Raw genomic sequence first — 17,314 nt, forward strand, 5'->3', positions numbered from 1 at the left:
CCCAGCCCCTCCCCATGGCACAGCCTGGCCGGGGGGGTCTGTGGGGTGAGACCCCCGCCCTCCCCATGGCACAGCCTGGCCGGGGGGTCTGTGGGGTGAGACCCCGGCCCATTCCCATGGCACAGCCTGGCCGGGGGGGTCTGTGGGGTGAGACCCCCGCCCCTCCCCATGGCACAGTCTGGCCGGGGGGGTCTGTGGGGAGAGACCCGGCCCCTCCCATGGCACAGCCTGGCCGGGGGGTCTGTGGGGTGAGACCCCCGCCCCTCCCCATGGTAACAGCCTGGCCGGGGGGGTCTGTGGGGAGAGACCCCCGCCCCTCCCCATGGCACAGCCTGGCCGGGGGGGTCTGTGGGGTGAGACCCCGGCCCCGCCCGATGGCAGAGCCTGGCCGGGGGGGTCTGTGGGTGGGGCCATCGTCCCCTCCCCATGGCACAGCCTGGCCGGGGGGGTCTGTGGGGTGAGACCCCCGCCCATCCCCATGGCACAGCCTGGCCGGGGGGTCTGTGGGGTGAGACCCCGGCCCCTCCCCATGGCACAACCTGGCTGGGGGGGTCTGTGGGGTGAGACCCCAGCCCCTTCCCATGGCACAGCCTGGCCGGGGGGGTCTGTGGGGTGAGACCCCAGCCCCTCCCCATGGCACAGCCTGGCTGGGGGGGGGATCTATGGGGTAAGACCCCCGCCTCTCCCCATGGCACAGCCTGGCCGGGGGGGATCTATGGGGTGAGACCCCCGCCTCTCCCCATGGCACAGCCTGGCCGGGGGGGGCTGTGGGGTAAGACCCCCGCCCCTCCCCATGGCACAGCCTGGCCGGGGGGGTCTGTGGGGTGAGACCCCGGCCCCTCCCCATGGCACAGCCTGGCCGGGGGGGCTGTGGGGTGAGACCCCGGCCCCTCCCCATGGCACAGCCTGGCCGGGGGGGGCTGTGGGGTGAGACCCCGGCCCCTCCCCATGGCACAGCCTGGCCGGGGGGGTCTGTGGGGAGAGACCCCCGCCCCTCCCCATGGCACAGCCTGGCCGGGGGGGATCTATGGGGTGAGACCCCCGCCTCTCCCCATGGCACAGCCTGGCCGGGGGGGATCTATGGGGTGAGACCCCCGCCCCTCCCCATGGCACAGCCTGGCCGGGGGGTCTGTGGGGTGAGACCCCCGCCCATCCCCATGGCACAGCCTGGCTGGGGGGGATCTATGGGGTAAGACCCCCGCCTCTCCCCATGGCACAGCCTGGCCGGGGGGGTCTGTGGGTGGGGCCATCGTCCCCCCTCCTCCCAGCCTGTCTCCCGCATGGCTCCCGCCCCCGCCGCGTGGCGGCCAATGGTCGTGTCGTTCCCCCGAAACCCCGCCCCCCGGTCCTCCCCGCGCATGCGCCCGGCGCGCTGGCCGGGCTGGGTCTGGCTGAGGGAAGATGGCGGCGGCTGGGGCTCGGCGCCGCCGGGTTGAGTCCGACGTGGGGGCGGCCGCGGTATGAGCCGCCCGGCCCCGCCCCTGCGCCCGCGTCTCGCTGCTGCCGGCTCGGCCAGGCCTCGCCATGGCCCGGCTGGCGGATTACTTCGTGCTGGTGGGCTACGAGCTGGACAAGCGGGGTGAGTGCAGGGGGGCCGGGGCCGGGGCCGGGGGGGGGCGGGGGCGGGGGGGCGGGGGGGGGGGGGGGGGGGGGGGCCGGGGCCGGGGGGAGGGGGGGAGCGGGGTGAGTGCGGGGGGGCCGGGGCCGGGGGGGGAGCGGGGTGAGTGCGGGGGGCCGGGGCCGGGGCCGGGGGGGGCGGGGTGAGTGCGGGGGGGCCGGGGCCGGGGGGGGGCGGGGTGGGTGGGGGGGGCCGGGGCCGGGGGGGAGCGGGGTGAGTGCGGGGGGGCCGGGGCCGGGGCCGGGGGGGGCGGGGTGAGTGCGGGGGGGCCGGGGGGGCCGGGGGGGGCGGGGTGAGTGCGGGGGCCGGGGCCGGGGCCGGGGGGGGCGGGGTGAGTGCGGGGGGGCCGGGGCCGGGGCCGGGGGGGGCGGGGTGAGTGCGGGGGGCCGGGGCCGGGGCCGGGGGGGGCGGGGTGAGTGCGGGGGGGCCGGGGCCGGGGGGGGGCGGGCGCTGGGGGTGGGGTTCGGTCCGTTGGCGCCGCCGGGTTTGGGAGGCAGCCCCGGGTGCTTGGAGAGCCGGCCTGGGTGAGTGCGGGGGGCACCGTGGTGAAATGGCGGTTTGGGGGGGGTGTTGGCCCGGCTGGCCTGTGGGGGGGAGGGGAGCTGGTCTTGGGGTGCTGCTGGGGCGGTGATGGGGGCGGGTGAGGGATGGAGGGGGGTGCTGGTCTTGGGGTGCTGCTGGGGCGGTGATGGGGGCGGGTGAGGGATGGAGGGGGGGTGCTGGTCTTGGGGTGCTGCTGGGGCGGTGATGGGGGCGGGTGAGGGATGGAGGGGGGGTGCTGGTCTGGGGGTGCTGCTGGGGCGGTGCTGGGGGCGGGTGAGGAATGGAGGGGGCAGCTGGTCTGGGGGTGCTGCTTGGGCGGTGATGGGGGCGGGTGAGGGATGGAGGGAGGGGTGCTGGTCTGGGGGTGCTGCTGGGGCGGTGGTGGGGGTGGGTGAGGGATGGAGGGGGGAGCTGGTCTGGGGGTGCTGCTGGGGTGGTGATGGGGGCGGGTGAGGGATGGAGGGGGGTGCTGGTCTGGGGGTGCTGCTGGGGCGGTGATGGGGGCGGGTGAGGGATGGAGGGGGGGAGCTGGTCTGGGGGTGCTGCTGGGGCGGTGCTGGGGGCGGGTGAGGAATGGAGGGGGGAGCTGGTCTGGGGGTGCTGCTGGGGCGGTGATGGGGCGGGTGAGGGATGGAGGGAGGGGTGCTGCTGGGGCAGTGGTGGGGGCGGGTGAGGGATGGAGGGGGGTGCTGGTCTGGGGGTGCTGCTGGGGCGGTGGGGGAGACAGGTGAGTGCTGAGAAGCAAGGCTCCTTGCAGTGGGGTAGTGAATGCAGATGGGCCCTGGCCATCAGAGGCCAGGTGGAGTAGAGGATTAGCCTGTGGTTGAGCAGGGCTTGGTGGGAAGAAGTGGGTACTAGTGTTGGCATTGTAGGGAAGGAGAGAGGAGGCAATGGAGAGCATGTGGTAACTGTTGCAGGACTAGACAATGGCAAAGGGAATCAAGTAAGTTTTGGACAAATTCAAAGGAATGTGGGGGGGGGGTCGTTGAAGCAGAGGGTTGGGGACAAGGTCTGGAGAGGTCCAGATAGTTGGAGAGAAACAAAATAGTGCATTGCATGGAGGTTCTTCTACTAGAATGGTGGATGAAGGGCATTGCCCTTGCTAACTTCTGCCCCCACTTGTCCCTGTGGGTGGACTGGATCAGCTAATAAAAGGAACATGTTAGGTTTGCTGGAAAGGTAATGGGAGCCATGTTCTGTGAGGCAGTTTACACAATTGCATGACTTGACTCTGGTTAACTCAATGATTTCTTTGTGCAGATGCACATAAGTCTTCCCACTGGCCATTATGTCTCTGGGTCTTGGTCAAGACCAGCTACTCCTGTAGGGAAAGCATTTCATCTGACTGCTTGGGGAAGTCCCGGAGAGTTCTGCCTGGAGATAAGGAGCCCCAGGTCTTGTTTGTGGTAGAAGGTTGGCAAGAGACCATGAACTTTGAGGAGGGCTGCTGTACAATGTATCCTGACAGTGCTTGGGATTGGTTTCCATTCTGAAATGCCAATATCCTGCTGGATGCTGACGGACTATTTATATCTGGGGCATCCCAGCAGGAGGTGGATTGAGTTAAATTTGGTATGATGGGAGTTTGGAGGCTCTTACTGTAAATTGACTTCCAATGTCTGCTAGTCCAGTACTTGTCTGTGCTCCCTTTTTCTCATTATTTTGCTCTTCTGACTTTTCCTTTGTCTGTCTAGTTACTGCAGATGTCTTAGTTTTTTGGCTGAAGGAAGTGGGCAGTAGATAGGACCAGACTCCATTCTGGAGGAAGTGAAGTATATCTATAAATCTGCAATATATTTAGTTTAATCTTTGAAACTCATTATAGTATGTCCACGTCTGGCAGCCAGTTCTGGTGTTTAGAGCAGAAAATTGTCATATCAGCTTGTGCTACTGACAGCTTTGTTTGCATTTTAGCTGGTCACTGAATTTACTTCTCAGACTGGCTCATTGAAGCCACCTTCTTCTATGAAGAGGAGAACTGGGAGCAGTTTTTCAACAGACATTCGTAGAGTTTGACTGCCCCTGACTCTGGAGGGGCCATAGGAGGGGCTTTTTAAGAATTGGCTTGTCTGTCACTATTATAAATTGGCTGTTAACATGTTCAGAATACAGATAACATGTTCAGAAAACAGACTCCTGTCAAAGGAGTTATAGCAATTCTGGTAATAGTACACAGATGTGCACCTGGGCAGACTCTGTGACTTGAGGGCCTGAATCATCTGGTCTCTAAATACTGTATGGGTAGACTTGGTTCTTAGTCTTGCTCTGGATGGTTAATTGTATTTTGTTGTCCTGTATTTTTACCTGCTCTGGAGGCCTGATGATGGCTATGTCTCCGTTACTCATTGTGGTATCAGTGGCTTATGCTTCATTGGTTAGTGCCAGTTTTGTGGCTTATGTGTTTGGAAATTGAATTTTAGCACTCATTCTAAAATTGTGATCTGGGCTTCTATTCTTTTTTTAAGTAGATTAAGTAGGTTGTTTGGGGACAGGGCGGGGTTCTCTTTCATCAGAGAAAAGAGGGTTGGTGTGGGTGGAGAGGTGGAAGGAGAATAAAGTAGCAGGTAATCAGCAGCTAGCTGTATAAGTGCTCATGAGGTTGACACTGAGGACCTGTCAGTGCTGACTAGTTTGGATGCAATCCTGCAATTCCTGCTGTAGTCTCTCTTTGAAAACAGATGGGATTCTCAGTGTTATCTAGTCAATGTGGGAGTCTGTATTTGCCTTGCCTATGCTGAATGCCTAGGCCCTCGGCTGAGAGTTGATAAGATGCCTTCTGTTCTACCGGAGGCTGCACCAGTTCGTTAATCTTGCCTAATTCCCTTCACAGCAGAATTCCTCTCCTCACCCCTACAGTCCGTAAGAAAACAGTATCACCAGCTGCTATTTCCTAAATAGCAGCAGCCAGAGGTGGAAGGGAGAAACTGAAATCCCTGACCACTGCAGGCCTAACACATTCACATGTCACATTCTCCACCATAGGGCGAAAGTAGCGTCTGTTCAATGATTGCTTAAACTGTCTCTCTAATTGAAGACCTGCATTGTATCCATTTCTAGCTCAGCCTGAAATTTAACAGGCCTCCAAGCTTGTACTGGCTATTCCAAGCAGTGTCAGGGATAATAGGATTTAATTATATAGAGTCTTTTGTGACATCTCTGAAGAAAAGATAATGCAATCACAGGTAGATGCCTTCATGTGGGGCTAAAGAGATGGAGCCAACAAGCTCAAAGGGACTGAGATTTTATTTTTGTGCAAGCTTCTCTAACTGAAAATGAGAAGAAAAATCCAGAACCTAGGATATATATGGGAAATGTTTTGTGAGATTCTCGGAAGGGAATCCTGGTGTGCTTGTAAGGGGCTTGTAGACACAATGTTGTTAAGAAACCTCGTGGTTGTGAAAACACTGCAAAATTTCTGTAACTGGAGCAGATGTGAAGGGGTTAGATTAGGGACTTTACTGAGTTTTTCCATCCCTCCTATGCCTGCCACTGTTTAGAAAAGAACTGGTAGTGGCACTGCATCCTGTGTGAAGTGTGGGGGCAAGATGATGAGCTCTATTATCTAGACAATGAGGTGGGATTAACTTGAGATGGATCCGTCAAACTGAGTGAGGAACAGTTTTTAAAATGTTCAAATTACCCATGGCTGAATCTCAGCAGGTGAAAAAGTGGGCAGCACTGGCACATTTTTTATTTAATTCTTGCCACATTAGTTTGATTTTTGTTTAAATGACTTCCTGGTAGGTGAGCCACTATACATGTGTAATGTTTCCCAAGGGTTCTGTGCTTCTCCCATAGGGTTGCTTTGCAATGGATCCATTCTGGACCTGTCTATGTTTCCATCCCTAGTTATGCCTTATGGAGCTGTCTTCACATGCTACATCCACCTACTCTCCTGAGTTTAATTGTTTCAGATGGAATGACCTTTATTTACCATAGAAAGGAGATGAATAAGCAGGGACAGGATAAAAGTATGTCACATAAATGGTGTAGAGAAGGTAGGTCAACAGTTTCTGTTCTCCCTGTATTATAGAAAAAACAAAAGGACGTTCAAAGAAATCGTGACTGGTGGTAAATTTCAGAACTGATAAAAGGAAATACTTTTTGACACAATGCAAAAAAGAACTAGATAAATCCATGGAGGATAGGTCCGACAATGGCTATCAGCCAGGATAGGCAGGGATGGTGTCCCTAGCCTCTGTTTTCTAGACTCTGGGAATGGGCGATGGGATGGATCACTTCTGTTAATTTCCTCTGGGGCACCTGGCATTGGTCACTGTTGGAAGACAGGATACTGGGCTAGATGGATCTTTGGTCTGACCCAGTATGGTCATTCTTATGCTTAATGCACAGTTAAACTGTGGAGCTCATTGTCGCAGAAAGATGAGAGCTAACAACATTTTGGAAGTGATATTAATCCTCATGATTCAGGAATTAGTAATCCAATCTCTAAGTAATAAATAGCATCATGAGACATGATCTGGGGTTAGATTATTCCATATCTGCCTAATATGCGGTTCTCACACCTTCTTCTGAAGCATCTGGGGGCTGATCAGTGTTAGAGACAGGATACTACAGTAGGTGGACCTTAGCTCTAACCAACTTTGGCAATTCCTATGTATCTCTCTCTCTCTCTCTCTTCTCCCCTTCCCCCCAAGTCTCTAGACCGGGATTCCAAGATAAGGAATAAGAGCCTTAAGGTTGCACCTGACCTCTGTCATATAGTTTATTTTCCTAGCATACCCAGCACTGTAGGGTGTGTGCATGCGCTGGTCTCCTATTCTGTCATGTTTGTCTTGTTGCTGCTGCAAAACCACTACACTTGACTCTGAAGAGTGGTTCCGTGATGTAGGCAGTGGTGCAGCAGAAGCATCTCATGTAAAACCCTGTTGGGATCAAATCTGTTTAACATCTTCCATGTTGTCGAATCCCATTGCACTGATTATACTTTAACATTGGTTATTGATCTTGGGTTTTTAAAACCTTCTGTTCCAGAAGTAAACTGTGTGCAGGGGTCACCTGAAATGCAGCTGCTTCTGATGAGGAAGGCGGCAGCTGTTGATTAGCATGAAGGGACACTACACAATAGTCTTGGGGGAAAAAAGTAAAGGAGAATCTCAGTTCCAGTTGTAACTGGAAGGGGTAAATTTAGGGAGGCAGAATATAATTACCTGATTTGGAATTTGGTCTGGAGAGCAGCACTGGCAGTTCTGAAAAGTACTATGAAATCTTTAGTGATCACATGTAATTGTCATTTTTTAATCTTATCTAAAATACACACATCTAGCAGCACAGCATCCCGTAGTGCCAGGCTCCAGTTCAGTACTGATACAGAAGGAAGAGCTCCATCAACTTTATTCCCAAACCAACATCAGGCTGCATGACTGTGTTCCTTGCCATGTTTCAGAGTAGCAGCCGTGTTAGTCTGTATTCGCAAAAAGAAAAGGAGTACTTGTGGCACCTTAGAGACTAACAAATTTATTAGAGCATAAGCTTTCGTGAGCTACAGCTCACTTCATCGGATGCATTTGGTGGAAAAAAAAACGGTTTTTTTTCCACCAAATGCATCCGATGAAGTGAGCTGTAGCTCACGAAAGCTTATGCTCTAATAAATTTGTTAGTCTCTAAGGTGCCACAAGTACTCCTTTTCTTTTTCCTTGCCATGGTCTCCCATCCAAGTATGAGCCAGTTCATTCTTCCTTAACTTTAGATCGAACAGGATCACAGTACAGGCTAGCCTCTTCGTGGGTTAATAAAAATTGAAGGAAATGGAGGAAGTGATTCTGCTGTCATCGACACACTGCTGGATGTTGGATTTCATGGGACTTGTTCACTGAGCTTCCAGATGTTTCCCCCTGAATCCTTTGTAACTGGTGTAGAGCTGTACAGTGGCACTTGAGGTGCTGTAGGTGGTTCTGATATATACACAATATGAAGTTGACACTGAGTGGAGATGTTTCCGTGATAGCTGCTAAGGTGATCAAATACAGTGGGGTTGCGGGCCATATAAGTGCATAGACAAAACTGCAGTTTAATCATATTTTCCTTGTCTTGTTGTTTGGAAACCTGGGTATGGGAAGGGAGGGAAGATTGTGTGTAAATGTCATGCAGATTTGTGGTGACCTTTGATATGGCTTGTGTTCTGGGAAGCTGAACAGTAGACAATGCTGTGGTGTGAAGTATATAGTTTTGGGTAGTGCAGTGGGAAGGAAAGAACTTACAAATGTGTGTCTTGGAGGTGCAGGGATCTTAACATTTGCTCTAATGGCACAACACTACTGGTCAATATAGGGATTGATGTTTAAATTAAATGCCTGATGCTTTGGGAATTCACCCCCTCCCCACATTGCTCCTGCCACTGCCCAGTAAATTAATCAGCTAATGAAGACTGCTCAACTCAAGATGAGCCATTAGGTGCTAGGATGTGTAGTCTTCACAGGTTGCACTATGCACCAAGACCTTGTAATTTTTGAGGAATGCACATCTATTAAAGATAAGAGTGGCTGCAATTTGATACCAGTTAGGTATAGTTTGCTTCCAGCTTCTGGCAAGCTCTCAGTGCAGCAATTGAGTGAAGTTTGGGCATCTCTACCTTGAACTATTCACATTCTGTTCTCTCCAAGCAGTACTAGCATTAGACTTCAGCAGAGTTTCTAGTCTAAAACTGAGCGATGCTAGTGAGACCCACAAAGGGTTCATACCATATGCTATGAGAAGCAGCCACAGAGGGAGGAATTTGGTTTTCTGTTGCTGGGGGATCACTCTGAGGGAGAGAGATGAGTCAGTCAGTAGAGAGAGGCAAGAAACTGGTCAGTTGCATCTCCTTCTCAGAAAACTATGAACAAGAGTGAACTGGCCAGTTCTTTGTAAATTTCAGTCTTGCCCTAACCTCCTTCCTGCCTGGCCCTGGCCAGAAAGCTTCCCCTCTCCTCAGCCAACAAGTGGTTACATATGCTTTTTACAAGTGGTGTGCAGAATACTCTGGAGGCCAGGGGGCAGAAGTGACACTTGTTTTGGACAACGTACTCCACCTCTGTAAGAAGCCTTTGGGAACCAGCTCCCAAAGTATAGAAGGTGTTTGATTTCCAGGCAACTGGTTAGTGATTTTTTTTTTTTTGTGAGTTTGGCATTGATGTCCACTTCCCATGTCATGGCTCCAGTTTTCACTTGTCCAGCCCTGAAGGACCTCAGATCGTGGCTGAACTTGGAGAATATTTATTTCATCAGCTGAAAGTGACTTACTGCATTACTGATTGGATTAGTCCTGACATGGCCATAACCAGTGTGACTGGCTGCTACCATGGAGGATGCAGCCTCCTCCCTTCTTACAAACAAAGTGTGTATGTAGTGCAGCTTGGAGAGAGGCTGCATTGGCTGCCATGGACACATGCAGACTCTTGGACTTGGGGAGAACTACTGAGAGAGTAGATTATTTAGGAGGAGGGAAAAGGGTCTGTTTTGATTGGATTCCAAATATACTTGTCTTTAACTGGGCCATATGAAATAAAAGCCTTAGGTCTTATTTTGCTGCTCTTGACCTTTCCAATCCATAGAATATCCCCAAGGAAAATTTGTGGGTGTAGCTTGACTATCGTAGCTTCCCAGGGACCTGTGGGTACCAGGTGGGGGTCTCAGATGCTGCTGGTATCACATTTTCATTTTAGTTTGTCTGGTGAGATGTTGTGAACTGATGGGTTAATATCCAAGGGTGGAAGGGACTGTGATGGGGGACAGTGAAAGGGAAACTTGCCTAGTTGATGAGAAATATATTTGGAAGGATGGAAGCTGGAATAGTTCAGCAAACTCTCCAGCAAGTCTTTCTCTCCAGATCTGCACCAGCAGCTTCATGGGAGCAGAAATGAAAGTTAAAGATAAACCAGTTCAGACTACTTCAGAGAAACAGGAAATGGGGTTTGGCAGCTACAGCACTAGGCTCATTAGAGAGGTTGGATACTGCTCTCGTGGAGTCCAGCTCATTTAGAATGTTTGTTTAGGTTTATAGTTGGTGGATAGCATGAGCTTTCTAAGGGAGTCTGGTCTTGTTCTTGCCACATACCCTTATGATGCAGAACCATTCTGATCTCTGTAGGAACACTCTGATGTGACAGTGGCTTCATCTTTTGGGCATGAGGTAAAATGAGCACTGATTCTTGCATGGAAACATGTCGTCTTACTGACGAATTGTACCATGAAGTGGTCAGAAGCCAATATGGGATGCTCTGAAATCAGATAGTGTGGTGATGCCCTAGGCCACCAAGCAAAGATTCAGTTGCTTTTCCTTCTGGTCAGTGAAATCTCTACTTCTGCATTTTGCATTATTAATGTTAATGTGCCCAGACATTGGATTCCTGTCCCCTTGTCAGGCTGTGGATTGTGATCAGTGAAGCAGAATGCTGAAGAATTATAGCAAACCCAAAATCCCTCTGCAAACTGTGGCTGCATGATGCTCTCTTCTAATCTGTCTGTTCAATCACTTGCAGCTTGTGATTGCAGGGCCTCGCCACTGCCTGTTGGTGTGCTAAGCTAATGCCTGCATGTATTTGTAGTGGTGTGCTGTGCAAATCTTCAGATGTTTTATCAGAGGTTTGTATGTTTCAGAGCCTCCAGATAAAAGTACTCATGAGAGTAAGAATACTCCAGCAGAAGGAAACTGGTCTCATCATATGTGTGTGTTTGTGTCACACTGTGTTTTTTTTCCACCAAATGCATCCGATGAAGTGAGCTGTAGCTCACGAAAGCTTATGCTCTAATAAATTTGTTAGTCTCTAAGGTGCCACCGGTACTCCTTCACTGTGCCATTGTTCATGCCATTCTCAGTGAAAGGATGTTTTCAGACCTCTTGAGCTGTTTGCCCTTAGGGTATGTCTTCACTAGCAATGTTAAAGCGCTGCCACGGCAGCGCTTTAAGGTGACTGTGTAGTCGTGGCACCAGAGCTGGGAGAGAGCTCTCCCAGTGCTGCAAAAAACCCATCCCCACGGGGGAGTGGCTCCCAGTGCTGGTGCACTGTCTACACTGCCACTTTACAGCGCTGTAACTTTCTTGTGTGAGGTGTGAAAAAAACACATCCCCGAGCGCTGCAAGTTTCAGCGCTGTAAAGTATCAGTGTAGACAAGGCCTTAGAGTGGTTCTACTAATGTTGACAAATGGCCACATTTGCAAAGCCCTGGACTCTTTGCTTTCCTTGAAGTCTTGTAGCTGAAAAATTAACTGCAAAGCTGCTCAGTGTGTCAGTCTGTCTGAGAGCCAGATCTTTAATGGACGAGAGCAGCTTGATTCCAGATACTTATTTAACATTAACTGAGGGCACAGTGTGTTTGACTGTATAAAACGTTGAGAAAGACATGGCCTCCTGCCCCAAGGAGCTCACAATCTGAGATACATTTCTGAATAAACCACAGAGAAATCGGCTCCTCCTCCTATCGCTTTCCCCAGTTTACAGTTTCCCCATGAAACTGCGCCCCTCGCTAACCCTTAGCATTTTCTGTCCGCTCCCTGCCCATGGTTAAACTGTTAGTGAGGTCTTCAGCTGTTGCAGTGGGAATGCAGATCTCTGAACTCGGGGCTTGGCAGTTGAATGAAGGATGATCAGTTTTTTCAAAGGATTGGTTCTAAATTTTATTTTTAATGTGCTGTAAGCATATATTCTCTTACTAATTTCTCTTCACCACACTATTATAAATATTTTCACAAGCTTTGTGTGTTGCCCTTTAAATTGTCTGTATTTATATCTGTTTTTGTTCAGGTATGAAATGCTTGGTCTTGCCCTAGTTCCTGTTCACAAAAACCACTACACAAAATCACTAGGAGTCTTTGTGCAGGGAAGATTTAGGATTAGAATAATACTGCAGTTTGGGATTGTGGAGTAATAGCAGAGCTGTGTGCATGAGGAGCCTAGAATGCCACGGCTAGGGAATACTGCAGATCAGGGTTGGGGTGCAATTGTAAGGCTTGGTAGGGGAGCTTAGGTCTGGAACTACGCAGGGCATGTAGGCTGGAATTGAGGATATCAGTATAGCTGTGTGTCTGGGGAGCCCAGAACTGGAATATCGGGGTGCAGCACATCGGGACTGAGAGCAGTGTCAGAGAAGCTTGCACGCCATATACCTACACGTATTCATAAACGATATTGAAAAACAGTTACACACTTAGGTGGCAACATTTGCAGACGATACAAAATTACTCGAGTTAAGTCCAAAGCAGACTGCAAAGAGTTACAAATGGATCTCACAAAACTGGGTGACTGAGCAACAAAATTACACATGAAATTCAATGTTGATAAATGCAAAATAATGCACATTAGAAAACATAATCCAAATCTACATAGAAAGTGAGGTTTCAGAGTAGCAGCCATGTTAGTCTGTATTCGCAAAAAGAAAAGGAGTACTTGTGGCACCTTGGAGACTAACAAATTTATCATTTTTATATTTTATTATATTATTTTATTGTATTATCAAATTAATGCATCCATAGAAAGTGAGGGGGTCTAAATTAGCTGTTACAACTCAAGAAAGAGATCTTGGGAGTCATGGTGGATAGTTCTCTGAAACCATCTGCTCAATGTGCAACAGCAGTCAAAAATGGTAACAATGTTAGGAAAGGAATAGATAAAAAGACAGAAAATATTACCATTCCTCTATATAAATCCATGGTATGTCCACATCTTGAATACTGTGTGCAAATCTGGATGCTCCGTATCAAAAAAGATGTATTGGAATGGGAAAAGGTACAGAAAGGGGCAACTAAAATGATTAGAGGGTATGGAACAGCTTCTGTATGAGGAGAGATTAAAAAGGCTGGGACTGTTCAGCTTGAAAGAGACGAGTAAGGGGGGGATATGATAGAGGTGTATAAAATCTTGACTGGTGTGGAGAAAGTGAATAAGGAAAATATTTACCTCTTCACATAACACAAGAACTAAGGGTCACCCAATTAAATTAATAGGCAGCAGGTTTAAAACAAACAAAAGGAAGTACTTCTTCAAACAATATACAGTCAACCTGTGGAACTGTTTGCCAGGTTGTGTTGTGAAGGCCAAAACTATGACAGGGCTAAAAAAAGAACCAAATAAGTTCAATGGCTATTAGCCAGCATGGTCAGGGATGCACCACCATGCTCTTGTGTCCCTAGCCTCTGTTCGCCAGAAGCTAGGAGTGGACAGGGGATGGATCACTTGATTGCTTGCAGTTATTCCTTCTGAAGCACCTTGCATTGGCCACTGTTGGAAGACAGGAAACTGGGCTGGATGGACCATTGGTCTGACTCATTATAACCATTCTTATGTTCTGACTTTTCAGAGTAAAATAAAATGAACTGTCAGCTGGGGGGAAAATACCTGGAACCAGTCAGACCTCAGGGGGAGATGACCAGGGCCTGAAGCCTTCTCTCTGAGATCACTTGATTTTACAGCGAGCTTTAATGAGGGATCTGCTCTTAAATCAGTTGCTTGGTGAGAAGAATTTATCACGTGTGGCTGTGGGACACAGAAACATCTCTCAGTAATGGTCTAGAGCCCTTCCAGGCTAGATTGTTGTTTCAGTGGCTTACATGGGACTGTAAATAAGAGCTTCGGTGACTCTTTAAGCAGTGTTCTCCAGGACACTTTACTGTAGTTCTGACTGCATTGGCTTGCTGGACATAAATTGTCATTTTACCCCAGCTGTACATAATGTTAGAAATTAGTTCCTTCACATGGGCTGTTCAAATGCCATCTTCTGGACTGGACTTCTTAATGTGCTGCAGCTAAATAAGAAAACTTCTTGGTCCTTTCTGGTTGCTGTTAGAGGAGCCTGCATTACTAAAAACTGGTGTGGGAATGAAGTATTTGAGTGAGCATATCTTTAACTTCTGCCTCCCTCCTTCACTTCTGAGGCTCTGTGGGAGCTATGGGCAGATGCCATAGCAGATGCTTTTGCTGGGAGAGAAGCTGCCCTACAACAAGGCTCAATCCTGTCTATTTTATTCAGTGAAGCCACTGGAGGGGCTGATGAGGCAACAATATTGAAGTGCCAGCAATACATTGACACCCAGTTCTACATCTCCTTTATGTGAGATGTAAACGGCTCCATCTTTGAGCTCAATGCCTGGCCAAACGCAATGTCTGGATAAAGAACAGTTGGCTAAAGCTGATCCAAGGCAAGACTGAGTTGAATCTGAAAGGGAGAGGGAATCCCTTAGGATTTGCCTCTTCCATAATATCCCCCTCTATAGAGGCCATCTACATGTGAAGTTGCTTTGCAGTCTTGAGGTCCTGGTGGACTCTCTGCCACTGGATGTCTTAATCATGGCTTTGAAAAACATCCATTTCCATCTGTGAGTGGCCACAAGATTGTGCTCCATCCTGTTGAAAGCAGGCCTGGCCCAAGTGACCCATGTGTTTGAGCAATAGGCTTGGTTATTGCAGCTCATATCTAGGGATGAAACCACACATCCCAAAAAAGCTCAAACTGATACAAGTGGCAGCTTCCTATTCATTTAGCAACGCAGGTTGCCATGAACACATACTCCAGTACTCCACTCTGCATTTGTTCTCCACTGAATACAGAGTCCAATTCAAGGTCTCTCACTTGATAGTCCCTTGGAGGGCGCTGAATATCTGAAAAATCATCTCTTCCTCCGTTGTCATGACTTTGAAGGACTGTTATGTTCCACTGGAAATAAGAAACTTGATTAGTGGGGAGAGACTCATGAGCATGGGAGATTAAACTGTCTCAGATGCTGTGTCTAGACTATGGAGCTCATTGTCACAACAGGTAAGAGACCACAAGTCTCTCAGTGCTCAAAACTCAGCAATGAGATTTAGTTGTCCGGCAACTAATATGGTTCCACATATACTTATGCAAATTTAAACCATTCATGTTTACTTTGACAAGTGAGGAAGAAGATATAGTTGGTACATTTAACACTTGAGTGGTGTTCTAATACTGTGCTAATAGGTGCCTGTCACGGGGCATGCACACCCTGTCCCCTTTTGGGTTGGGGTAAGTGTTGCTATAGCCCTGTGGCGAAGTCTGCATGGCCACGCTGAGTCTCGGGGTAGTGTGGCCTAATGGCCAAAGTCAGTATGACTGCCCTTCTACCAGAAAGGGAGGCCTTAGGGCCAGAGTTGATGCCGCTGCCTCCCCTATTGGGGTGGGGTGGCCTTACTAGGGGTGTAAAATATGAAATGGTTAACTGGTAAGCATTAGTCTTACCGATTAACATACCCTAACCTTTAACCCCTATCCTTGGGCCGGCCGGCCAGAGCGACCCCAGCTTCACTCCCTTTTATCAGTTAACTGATTAAACAATATAATTTTAATAATTTAAAAGGTTAACTTTTTAAATGATATTTACAACCCAAGGGCTAACAGCCAGAGTCAATATAGCGGCTCTCTTTATCAGGGCATGATGGCCTAGCAGCCAGAATCAATACAGCTGCCCTCTCTATCAGGGCAAAGTGGCCCCCTTTATCAGAGCAAAGTGGCCTAACATCCAGAGTCAATAGAGTTGCCAGGGTGGCTAGCGGCCTGAGTCAATCGGATTGGTGAGGTGAGCCACTGCTCCAGGGTTGATGGTGGCCGGGATGGGGGGCCTGGGCCCTCCCTTTTCACCAGGTCCCAACCCAGGGTCCTGACGCAGTGACGTCCTGCTGAAACACGCCGAGCTAGTCTCCGGCTCTATAACCAATTCCCCCGCAAAGTTTCCCCGGGTCAGAGTAAGCAGCTTTCTTTTGGTAGGGCAAATAAAATACCCTTTTTATTTTTTATCATTGTGGTAAAGATGAGTATGAATGGTTTTGAGCCTGGGCTAACACATTTACAGAGTAAAGGTGTGTCTTAATGACCCAGAATACTCCTTTCTTCCCTTTCATGAGAGAGAGGATTTCCTATGGAGTTCACTGCCAAAAATTCCTCTCAGCACAACAGTATGACTGGGAACAGATTACTGGTATTTATATAGTTGTGTTCCATGTATGTTAGTTTCAGAGCACTGTAGGAACATTGAGAAACTGTCAACTTAAAATGTTTGCTGTAAACAAAATGATTTAACTGTATTGCTAATAACATCTTATTTATTGCCAGTGAGAATTCTGCTGATCTAATTTACATGTTTCTGGTGCTTTTTGTTTACTTTTTATATTTCTCTGTTTGGACAATGAAAATCAATGAAGTTAGCCACTTCGTTTCTATTTGGTTTAGTTTTCAGGTTCTTAGCTGCAGCAGTGTTTGAAATTAAAATTCTGCTGGGGGAGATTTATTTGTATAAAAATTCCAATGAAAGCAGTTTTGAGACTGTGGAAGGTCTTAGGTTTTGTAAGGTTTCAGAGTAGCAGATATGTTAGTCTATATTCGCAAAAAGAAAAGGAGGACTTGTGGCACCTTAGAGACTAACAAATTTATTTGAGCATAAGCTTTCGTGAGCTACAGCTCACTTCATCAGTTTTGTAAGAGTTTTTCACCACATTTAAACTTTGGGCCAATTTAAATTGACACTCAAACCTCCCAATCTCAGTTCTGTAAGCCTCCTCATTTAGATCCCTGCTTAAACTCCTTTTGTGACATGTTAACCATACAAAACACTTTAATAGAGCCACCAAAATGTACTTGAACCTTACCAGAGTAACAATGTGAAAGTATTCAGAGTAGCAGCCGTGTTAGTCTGTATTCCGCCCCTTCCCCCTTCCCGCTGGTAATAGCTTAAGTGATCACTCTCCTTACAGTGTATATGATAAAACCCATTATTTCATGTTCTCTGTGTGTTTATATAAATCTCCCCACTGTATTTTCCACTGAATGCATCCGATGAAGTGAGCTGTAACTCACAAAAGCTTATGCTCAAATAAATTTTAGTCTCTAAGGTGCCACAAGTACTCCTTTTCTTAATGTGAAAGTATTTTTCTAACCTTTGAGCTGCTTCATGCCATCTTCCCTCATTGTAACTTTGTGTTTTATAGAAAATAGGTTATAAGCTCTTTGACACAGGGATTATATCCATGTACTTTCTCTCTAGTGGCTGTCTCTTTTGGACGCTGTAAATAACCTTGTGTGATGCAGTAGGGACCGGGGTGGATTGACCGGGAAATGTCATCTAGTTCTGCTGGGACTGTCTGCATGGGGTATGGGAGAGCAGGGGATGACTCCACTTGAGTGAGGATACCTGAGCCTGTAACCTGA

The 17,314-nt window shown here is 49.1% G+C and overlaps 1 protein-coding gene across 19 annotated transcripts in view; it reads left to right on the plus strand.

Annotated features, from left to right (window-relative positions):
* Nucleotides 1-1,347: 1,347 nt before the first annotated feature.
* SBF1 (SET binding factor 1) overlaps nucleotides 1,348-17,314 on the plus strand; it is a 163,618-nt gene continuing 147,651 nt past the window's right edge. For 10 of the 19 annotated variants that reach the window (XM_043499978.1, XM_038396543.2, XM_038396511.2 and 7 more), the window contains exon 1: nucleotides 1,371-1,579. In XM_043499978.1, coding sequence (XP_043355913.1) covers nucleotides 1,525-1,579 — 55 coding nt within the window. In that variant the 5' untranslated portion in view covers nucleotides 1,371-1,524. Of the gene's footprint in view, nucleotides 1,580-17,314 lie in introns of all 19 variants that reach the window. The other 9 variants (XM_038396481.2, XM_038396501.2, XM_043499991.1 and 6 more) reach the window with 2 other exon arrangements.

The sequence above is a fragment of the Dermochelys coriacea genome, chromosome 1, assembly GCF_009764565.3.
Source record: "Dermochelys coriacea isolate rDerCor1 chromosome 1, rDerCor1.pri.v4, whole genome shotgun sequence".
NCBI classification, from domain to species: domain Eukaryota; kingdom Metazoa; phylum Chordata; order Testudines; family Dermochelyidae; genus Dermochelys; species Dermochelys coriacea.